The sequence below is a fragment of the Tubulanus polymorphus genome, chromosome 1, assembly GCF_964204645.1.
Source record: "Tubulanus polymorphus chromosome 1, tnTubPoly1.2, whole genome shotgun sequence".
NCBI lineage: Eukaryota > Metazoa > Nemertea > Palaeonemertea > Tubulaniformes > Tubulanidae > Tubulanus > Tubulanus polymorphus.
In genome coordinates, this window is record NC_134025.1 from 29263569 (window position 1) to 29273927 (window position 10359).

The window sequence follows — 10359 nt, forward strand, 5'->3', positions numbered from 1 at the left end:
CATTACCTTTTATTAAAATACTTTGAGCCGCGATGACATCCAGTTTAAAGCTACACACAACCCTGTCAGACACTGGACTGACGACACCGACCGAGCTGATCTGAGTGAGTGAATATACCTGAATTTTGACTGAGAAAATAAAAAAAAATGTATTCAAATTGAAATGCAAAATTCATTTCTAAATCATTAAGAATTAAAATTTTGTTCTAGACTTGTTACATAAGATGGGCACCTTTTATTACTTTGTAAGCAGCTAGGAAGGGAAGTGATGCATGAACATGCAATACTTTTCTACGAAGAAACTCGCCCAACGACCTTCAGAATTGGACAGGCGACCAGTCTAAAGTATTACGGAATAGATCTTTAGACGTTGAACCGGACATGGAATATTGGAACTAGTGTGTAGTGTGACGGGTAATTTTACACAAATGCAATGCATAACATTTTCACAAGGTAAGGGTGCATACGAATACAATTCACCATGCGGTAATATTAAGGTAAGACTTCTCGTACACAACGGTGGCAGTGAACTAAACGGATCTTTGCGTTCAAAAGTCCAGGTCCGCATTTTACCGTACATTTGCGTGTGATAGGTGGCGCTTTGCTCGATTAGACTTCCTGGTTTTATATTTTTCTGTCAATAGTTTATAATATCATCAGTAGATGCAGCTGGATTCCAGATGTGTGGGTTTTATATTTTCAGCGCACTGCTGTTATTGACAGCTGACGATGGTTTATCACTGCATCTATCAGGAACCTGGCATAGTTCCAACTTCTTTCTATTTCTGGCTAAATTCGGATTTCAAAAAACTGACCTCAACAATAAAGTCAACACTCAAGGCTATATTTACGGAAATATAACATTGAATTCCGCTTCTGAGAAAAATATTCCAGCAGATTTAACTCTAGTTGTTGTGGATAGTGAATATTTTATCGAGTTTTTTAGTAATAGCACGGCGACCCCTCGAACGAAAGCGTGCGCTTCCATGTTTAAAAAAATAGATCTCATCGCGTGGGACGTTTACTGTAAACCGAATAATCCGGAGGATTTTCTAAGGCGGATACCGTGTCCGAAAGGAGAACTCTGTATCGATGAAGACTCTCCGAGTCGAGTGGTCGGTGGCTATCAGTTCACGTACAGCGTACAAGACACCAATCAACCCAGGTAGGAATTACTGTCAGTGCTTTTCAATGGAAATTCTACTTTGAAGTGTAAAGTAGAACTCACTGGATATGGATCGCCTGCGACCGGAAAATTGTGCTGAATTAAACGACGAAATACAAATTATGTGTGCTTTCAGTTGAATAACCTAGAGTGGAGTGGAATTTTAGTCTGAAATAAGTGAATATCCGAATTTAGCGAGTTATACTGTATTTTGCTGTTTCCCTCAAGTATCCTATAGTACCTAGCCTCTAGAATAGTAGGATACTAAGGCTGTTGATTGAGTAACAAAGGAGTCATTCATATGCATATATTCTAGTATCTAACATGTCCCTTATACAAAGTTTTAAGGGCATAACATCTTCTATTCAGGTTAGCATCAGAAAGGCTTTATACCAATGTGGTTTGTAAAAATATCCCATGATGAAACTAAATCTAGGCGACGGAGACTAAAGAATAAGAATTCGTCACTTCTCTCTACATTTATAGCCTACATGGATGGATTAGAATTAACCACTTCAAGACAAATGTCACTTTATGACCTGAAGCTCTGCATGCATGTACTGGTTAAAAATGCATACATGAATATCAGCCATATTGCGTGCATGATACTTAATGTTTGATTTATTTCTGAAGAAATCAATGCGAACTTGTTTTAATGAATTGAATTTTTATCGTTTGTAGATTTTGGTATATCAGTATCGTGTCATGTTATAGAAATACAAGTTGTAATTGGACGACGGACGTCAAAAATCACGTTTCGATAAACTACGATATTTGGTTAGTGAACGGCAATCCGTACACGAAGCACTTCAATCCGTTTGAACATCAGTTTTCGTTCGATCACCACAATATCGTCGAGATTTACGCCGTGTTCGGTATCGTTTATACGGTGCTTGTACCGGTTCAGTATTACGCGTTGAAGAAGCTGAAGCACGCGTTAACGCGGTTATTAACGATCAGCGTCGTAATGGAATACGCGGGAATCCTGCTAAATTTCATTCACTATTTCGTGTTCGCGTTCAACGGCGTCGGTTTCGAAGTCGGGAAGATTTTAGGAAACTTTATCGACACATGCGCGCAGTGTTTACTGACGATGCTGCTGCTATTGATCGCTAAAGGATGGATGATCACTAAAATCGAATTCGAAAGAAAGAAATTGTTTTTCTGTTTATGGGGATTATTTCTGGCGCTGAATATAGCCTTCTTCATTTGGAATATGGTAAGTGTTGTCATTTGCGGTGTAACAGAACCCCACCCATACTTTATGAAAGAACATTTATACTCTGTGTATCTAAACAGTTCTATGATAAAAAAGCTCTCATAAAATTCTGCATTTCAGATTGAAGTTGATATCATTTCGACGACTGGTAAATGGGAAACGTGGCCTGGTTTGTGTATATTAGTCGCGAGGTTCACTGTCATAGTTTGGTTCTTACACGAATTACGCACGAGTTTCAGTTGTGAAGTCAATAAAGATAAGATCGATTTTTACCTGCATTTCGGAGCTGGTTTCCTAGTCTGGTTTATTTACCTGCCGATAATAGCTATCATCGGTATGAAGATTTCACCGCTTTGGAGAATTAAAACGGTTCTTAGTAAGTAGAATCAAACAGCATTTAGGCCGTTTTTGCTCGGAGTAGGGTTTTTTTGCAAGAACGAAATATTTGGGTGAAGGGGGAAAATAAAAAGTGAAATCACAGGTTTTTTAAGATGGTAGGGAACAGGAGAAGATAGAAATACAGTTTTTTAGAGTACGATATAATGCACATAAAATCTTTGAAGGACTACGAAAAAAAATCAGAATTGAATTCAAATCTACAACAATTAGCGCAAGATCAAATATTGTCGTATGATTGAGTAGAATTCGAGACACCCCAAGTGATAAAAAACACCTCTAAACTATCATGTCATTCTGGAGAATCGTTTTTCTGGGATTGGTTTTTTATCGATCTGATATTTTGCAGGTGTCACGTATGCAGCTGATTTTCTCGCCTTTCTGGTGCTCGTCCATATATTCTGGCCGTCAAGAACGACTTCATATTTCAAATTCAATATGAATGGTACGACTGTTCCGAAAACGACAGTTCAACTCACCGATTTAGGTCCCAATCGGTTTAAACGTAAGCAACGAAAAATCCTAATCGGTTTTAGCTGAGCTTTTTACAACCATGAATTCCGTATAGATTCGATTTCGTTCATTTTGTAGAACTGTTAGCCGAGGAATCGAGTGAATCTGGTGAAAGTGAAATAGATTTTCAGCTAACAAGTGCTGCTGTAAAACCGAGCTGATGAAAGTTGTTTTAGTTTGGTTCATTCAGCTGTCTCATTAGAATTGTGTGCCTTAGGTCAAAATTATTTACTGTTCTCGTTAAACCTGATATTATTAATAAAATGATCGAAGCTATACTGCTATATGTTGATTTCAATCCAGGGTCTAAACTTGATTGAATATAACTACGAGACCACTTGGCTCTGCTCTCGGAACCAATAAATTCTATCTGAAGTACATGTATTGTACGCGAATTCCGGGCAGTCGGGAAGGGATGGGTACATGTATCTTGAAGGAACATGGACTCTCGATAATCGTTGCAAGTCCATTGGGATAAAAATCTGTTCGGCCCCTATATTTTGTCCAGGGCATGTGATAATCTGGGACAATCAACTCTGGGTAAATGGAGTCTACAGTAGGCAGTGATGAAGAGTTTATATACAGTTAGTACATTTGGTGTTACTTTATTTCGAGTGACAAATGCGGCACCCGATGACAATATGTGATTTGTATATAATTGAAATTACATCTGTGCATGATTATAAGAATTGATTGAATTTTCTCGTGGTTTCTATATGTCTAGCGTCATTCTACCCTGTTGGTGGAGTAATCATTATCAATTCGCTGATTACTTCAAGATTCTCGTGAAGGTCTCTATGAAAGTAATTTCTGATTTTCACTCGTGCTCAGAATTTATCAAGATTTATTGATTCCGTGAAGTCTCGTGAGTGATTACTTTCTCTGTCGCTGAAGCAGAGAATAATCTATCGCTTGATTATCGTACGAATTATGTATATATTAAATGACGCTATTTATTTATGAATTATATGTATTTTATATGTTCAACCTGCTGCGCGCAGATGTATATATTCTGATAAAACCCGTTACAGAGATTACTATTCAAAAAACGGTGACGGCAGAGGATATACGTAGCATTCCCAGCTAATAAACAATGATATAAGTGGTGAATAGTTTAGCCGGTAATAGATTTTTTCTTGAACTGTTTTACTTCGTTCATTGATATTTTGTCCATTCCTGGTATGAAATAGAGCATTTTACAAAGTGGAAATAGATGAATTATATGTTGTCATAGAAATCTATGTTGTTTCGTCGTTTTTGCCTTTGAATTGATGTGAGGATCGATTACAGTCATGCACGTTATTTAGAGTACATGGATTAACCAAGGGCCAGGAAACCCCAAAAACGTGTCGGTGTACTGATAAATCCCAAAATCACAGTCGATGGCACCAACTCGAATCAAATTTTGATCTGAGTTCTATGATGGGAGTTCGATTGTATCGGGATTATTACGTGATACGTGACATAAACCATCCTCCCCCGGCAGGGATTCGAACCTGATGGCATCGAGATTGCCACGGCACGAAACCCTGCCATAATCGACCGTGTGCGCAGATACATGCGCAGTTCAGATGATGTGATTTTTAGCCAATCAGAAATCCCGTTTTATTTTAACCCGGGTTTTCCCATTTATAGTTCTTCCTTGAAATTTGCCTCAACGATTATACAACGAGCAATCTGATTGGTGCCGCCAGTTTTCGTTCGGAAAGTTGCGCATGTACCTGCGCACCCGGTCTACGGATGCAGGGGTTCGTGCCGTGGCTGAGTGTAGCGATGCCATCAGGTTCGAGTCCCTGCAGAGGGAGGATGGACATAAACAGTCAACACAAAAACAGGCACATTGTACATGTAGCAGGCAGTGAACAGCAAAACTGAATGGAAAACAAATCGCTTTATTATCTACGAAAAGCTGTTTATCAATACAGGGAGGAACTGAAATTGGTGTACGTATGCGCATACACCGACTAGGTTAGATATAAGAAAACAATCTTTCTAGATACGTAGGTCTGCGATCTTCATTGTAAAGAAACAATTATTATGAAATAAATTATGATTTGAGTAAAACCTTCGCAAAACACGTTTTGCTACGGTTCTCTTGAATCTTACAGTATGAGTAATTATTGTAAACTTTTTAAGGTATAATTGTTAATACAATGATTTATGCCGTAGTTGGTTTAAGTATTGTAGGTGGCACTAGCGGTGCATCTTTATACCGGAAGTCCATCACTCTCACTTCGCCGTCAGGATGTTCAATTTTCTTCGCCGGTGAAGGCGGTGGTGGTCTAAAGAAAATAATATTACATGAATTGTATTAGATCAGGAATTTCTAGAATTTCGTGCTAAATTCGTTATCAATTTTCGTTCGCGAACTTACTCCTTTTTGTTGAAACAATCGCAGTCAATTTTAGGAATATCACATTTGGCGCAGTTTGCGCATTCGAGTTTCTTCAATAAAGGTATCAGCCATTTGAGAAGATAAACCAAACCTGTCAGGAATAGTGCTATAGCCAACATGCTCAACAGAGCGATGATAAACTTTCCACCCGGTGTTGTGAGAAGCCACTCGCTGGCCGTTAAATAAATCGTCGTTTCGTGAGCTTTAACCTGTGGATTTAGATACGAACATTTCAATGGTGTTTTTTTTTTCACTTGACGTCACCAGTGCGTTAGTAACAGTATCGGTTGACTGTGTGTGACGTTTGTGAATAAAGTCTCTTAAATCTGATTGAAAATCAATTTGATAATATCTGATTATTTACCGAAACAACTGGGAATTTATGAAATGTCGTTAAAGCAACTGCCGTCGACGGCTGACCCTCGGAATTTGAACTGAATATCTCTAACATCTCGGCTAAGCTCACGAAGTATTTCGGTTGGTCGACGTTTGCGTACGATTCAGTTGTCGCATCTTTCAACGCATAAACCGTCAACGTTGTACTGATAAAATAATACCAATTTTAGATTTAAGAAATGTATAAAAATATATACTAGATGTATATTCCTTTTCGTGGTATTTTTGGGTGTTACTCACGAATCCGGTGAATTCGGGGTTGACTTCATACTACTAACGCGTCCTACACACGGAGGACACGCTGAACTGATCGCCGCTTCAAACTCTTCGACGATCGCTTCTGTGAAGTAACTCAGCGGCTGCGCAACTTCGAAATCAACCAAATACGGCTCGGGGTTAAACGTATCGATACGTACACTTATATGCCTTCAAATTTCATCAAAATTGACATTTGCATTACTTTGAACATGCGGTTGAATGAATAATGGGTATTGATGACTAAAACCCGGTTGCGCAGTCAGCTCATCACATCTAAGCAATTAGACCCCGTTCGAAAATCTGTTGTAAGCTAATTCCTTGCTTGCGTAATGATGACTGTGCTACTGGGTCCAAGCTATGAGCATTTAGCTCAACAATTGCTCGTCGGCCCGAGATACTTACTCCGAGAACTTCGGTGGGACATCGTTATCTTTAGCGTGGGCGTGGTATACATATGTTTTAGCATTTTCCAACGTCTTCAATGTAGATATTATTCCGGCGTGAGCGGTTAATTTGAATAAGGTATTAGTTGACACCCAATGGTAACTGAGCAATGCTGTCGTACCTGAATACGAATATGAATAGAACAGTAATTATCAAATGATGGATGTTTAGAGGATCGATTGAGGTGGTTTGTCTTACCTGTATCCTTGTCGGTTGCTGAAACTCTACCGACTGCTGTCCCGATCGGTGCATCATAACGAATTTCTAGATTATAGAACGGTTTTTTGAATACGGGTATGTGGTCATTTTCTGGTATTATATGAATCAGTACAGTTACATTAGCTGAAGTACGGTTCGGATATAGTCCCTGATAGGCGTACACATAAAATTGAACTGACGTCGTAGTCTCAATATCCGCGGGTCCTTTAGTTTTCAATACCCCCTCTGGACTTTGGGTCTCGACCCAAAAATAATTTGAAGCCAAAGCGCTGCCGTTAACGGTGTAGGCTATCTTTTTGTCATAGTCTTCGTCCGTACACGAGATGGTCAGTATACTTGTATCAACTGGTGTATTTTCTCGAATGGTTGCTGTATAGAATGTCGGATTACATTCTGGTAAATGATCATTGATATCGTAAACTTGGACCTTTACGATGAACCAACTCGCTTTTCCAACAGTTTCAGAGTTATGCCCCGCTGTTTTAGGTAGATCTGTATCCAACGTCCTTAACAGTTCCTTATCGTAAGCGGACACATCTAAAATGTTAAAGTTTAGCAAAGCCTCATATTTTCTCTAATAGAAGGAAATAAGTAATGTTTCTCGTGTCTAAGATGATTGGGAGATTGATACGTACATAACGTTATCGTGAATGATGAAGTCTGGAAGAATCTATCCTGATTCTTGTATAGATATGGGGCCCGTTGTTCAGGCTCCATTTGTTCAAAGTCAATACGTTTTTTCACGTATATAGAAGCGCTTCCGTTGATAGATTTGATCTCGAAATAAACATGGTCTCTTCCTTCGAGTTGATAAATAAGCGTGTCGTTTACATCTTCGTCGTAAGCCGTTATCGCTGGAATCGGCAATTGCATACCAATAGGCTAAAATTCAGAAATATATCTTCATCTATATTCCATATGTATTATTGCGAAACACAGTTGAAAATATGTGTATAAGGCTGCTTACAGATTCTTCGTAAATCTCACAAGAATAAGTTTCTGCTCCATGGTACATAGCGTAATACGGTGGACTGGATACATTAAACCAGGGAGCTTCATTCACATTAGCTATATCCAGATTCAATATGTGATCGGTACTTTTAAGACCCGCGCCATCTTGGGTCCAAATCCTGAACAAGTATTGGTCGTAGACTTCGTGATTCAAGGATATCTTCGCACGCAGTTCACCACCTTTTGAAAAAGAAAATATTCTAATTTGTGAAAGTGAAATCGTTATATACTGTGTTTGAGTAAGCCGCAATCTGTGCGGGATAGCAACTTAAAAGGTTCCTCGGATGCCCGAGAAAAATGAAAAACTACAATGAGGGAATCGACCTCATACAGGCGAGCAGGCGAGATTGACATGTAAGCCAGGCCAGTGACGGACCCACTCGGCCACGACACATAGACACAGTTTGCGCCCAGGTATTGCTTATATTACTCTACTTGGGCACTGCGTATCGCATAAAATGTCGCACAAAATCCCGTAATGTTTTCTTTCTAATTTATACTATTTTTACTTGTTTGATCCAATTCAAAGGCATCTGAATATGGAGGACTCCGACTTTTTGGGAAGACTGTGCCCATATGATATGTTAATGTTTTCCAGCTGGCTATGACCGCTGCCGTATCCGGATCTTCCCCTTTAACCTGTCAAAATAAACCCCACAATTATTACATAAACGTGGAGCAATTTCAAAAAGCGTAATTTGTAGATTTTTGTCGTACGTAATAGAGAACCCTCCATGGTTTTGGAGGTGCATCTAGTGGGAAGTTTTCGTGGTAAAGCATAGTTGCCGGAACATTCAGCAGTTTCGGCGCTTCGTTCACGTCGTCTATATCGAGTGTTACCGTCACGGAACCAGTTTCAACTCCATCCGTAGCAGTTACAACTATCTGATACTGTTTTTGACGTTCGTAGTTGAAATTGGCGTTGGCAATTGTCGAAAGAACTCCATCTAATAGTCAGAACAAGAACTGGTTAATCCGTTAACAGACGAACAGCAAACAGACGAATCTAATTTTTTATTAGTATAGTAAAGCATTAGGAAAGATAATAATTAGAAATCGAACGCGATGAATGTAATAAGTTCTAACCTGTTGATGTAAATTGAAAGTTTCCATCGCTAGGTGTGACTTTAGCGTAATACATGATAGGATCGCCTGTTAGTAGAGATGTAGGCGCACTGAAGTTGAACAGCTGCGTCACTCCTTTACTGTTTTCATTTATGTTTGGAATAGTGATCGTCGCGCTGAACGTGATTTCTACGCAGTTGATTTGGTTAGAAATAGAAGAAAAAGAAATTCAGCTGATGAAAAGCTATTCTCGTTTAGAATTTGACACTTTATGAAGTTCCGCTAATTCCACAGAGTAGCATGATCTCAAATCGGATGCAAACAGCTAGACCTATGTATATCTATATTTCATGATATCGAAGGTCGAAAAATGCGTAACGGTTTAACCTACTGAATGAAGAGTTTTACTTACTGGTTCTATTCAACTGTCCAGATGTTGATGTGATCAAAATTAAAACAATAATCACCGCTTTTCCAATCATTTTTTCGATTTTCATTATGATTAATTTTCCAAGTTCATATACGTTTTTTTTCCTGTAGATATAACGTCGTTTAACTCCCTACTGCGGAGGCGCTCAAACAAACATTCTAATGACACGCATTTGACCCTAAAGCGATCGAGTTTATTTTATTACTTTCAAAAGAATATATCTACGTCAATTCATGTAATTTACTTTCTCGCAGCAGTAGCTGATCATTGTATCTTTTATTCGACTGCGAATAATTCAGCTCATTATACGCGCTTTTGTCGTCAACTCGTAGAAGTCATTTCTTTGCTCTAACGGGGAATTCCTTTGTGCCCGTTCTTTAGTAGACGGTTGAGCTGGTTTTATTTGCCTTTTTCAATAACGAACGGCTACGAAAAGTGGTAAACACGAGATACAGGTTCTATTACTTCGAGAATGATAGAAATTATTTTTAGAAAATGATTCGACGAATATAATCTGTGTTTTGACAGCGGACCTGACAAATAATGAATACATTCAATATATTTTTTACTGTTTACTGCTGATATACCTTATTATATAATTTGTCTATTTCATATGTGCATAATTTTTATTGTGCTGGATAGTCATAATGGTCATAGAGCATTTTCCTAGAATTTCAGGTATCTGATGTAACCGTTTTTCGATGAAAATATTGATGAAGTCCACAATGTTTTTTATTCAGTTAGTCGAATGACTGATTTAGTAGGTTAGTGAGTCTCTCGATTGCAAGCGCAAATCGCAAAAATATAACAAACTGGTGACCATAGACATGTTACATGTTTCCCACCAA

General features: G+C 38.6%; 2 protein-coding genes across 2 annotated transcripts; one reads left to right on the forward strand and one right to left on the reverse strand.

Moving 5' to 3' along the window:
- The first annotated feature begins 634 nt into the window (after positions 1-634).
- On the forward strand, positions 635-4497 carry LOC141912575 (integral membrane protein GPR180-like). Its single transcript, XM_074803866.1, has 5 exons — positions 635-1165; positions 1847-2384; positions 2505-2760; positions 3130-3285; positions 3372-4497. The coding sequence occupies exons 1-5, from the start codon at positions 681-683 to the stop codon at positions 3452-3454; spliced, it is 1518 nt and encodes a 505-aa protein (XP_074659967.1). The 5' UTR covers positions 635-680; the 3' UTR covers positions 3455-4497.
- Positions 4498-5197: 700 nt separating this feature from the next.
- LOC141913076 (cadherin EGF LAG seven-pass G-type receptor 2-like) lies at positions 5198-9630 on the reverse strand. Its single transcript, XM_074804523.1, has 12 exons — positions 9494-9630; positions 9103-9270; positions 8734-8963; positions 8526-8655; positions 7973-8196; positions 7641-7887; positions 6985-7542; positions 6745-6907; positions 6325-6510; positions 6053-6230; positions 5668-5897; positions 5198-5575 (listed from the first exon to the last, which is right to left on the reverse strand). Exons 1-12 carry the CDS (start codon positions 9576-9578, stop codon positions 5452-5454), a joined length of 2523 nt encoding a protein of 840 aa, XP_074660624.1. The 5' UTR covers positions 9579-9630; the 3' UTR covers positions 5198-5451.
- Positions 9631-10359: the final 729 nt, after the last annotated feature.

What these genes read in the sequence shown, in the direction of transcription:
- LOC141912575 (XM_074803866.1), top strand. Translation starts at nt 681, where the DNA reads ATGTGTGGGTTTTATATTTTCAGCGCACTGCTGTTATTGACAGCTGAC. An exon ending in CAAGACACCAATCAACCCAG is followed by an intron (nt 1,166 to 1,846) that starts GTAGGAATTACT and finishes TATCGTTTGTAG; the next exon opens with ATTTTGGTATATCAGTATCG. An exon ending in CCTTCTTCATTTGGAATATG is followed by an intron (nt 2,385 to 2,504) that starts GTAAGTGTTGTC and finishes TCTGCATTTCAG; the next exon opens with ATTGAAGTTGATATCATTTC.
- LOC141913076 (XM_074804523.1), bottom strand. Translation starts at nt 9,578, where the DNA reads ATGAAAATCGAAAAAATGATTGGAAAAGCGGTGATTATTGTTTTAATT. An exon ending in CATGGAGGGTTCTCTATTAC is followed by an intron (nt 8,656 to 8,733) that starts GTACGACAAAAA and finishes TTATTTTGACAG; the next exon opens with GTTAAAGGGGAAGATCCGGA. An exon ending in GATTGTTTCAACAAAAAGGA is followed by an intron (nt 5,576 to 5,667) that starts GTAAGTTCGCGA and finishes TATTTTCTTTAG; the next exon opens with ACCACCACCGCCTTCACCGG.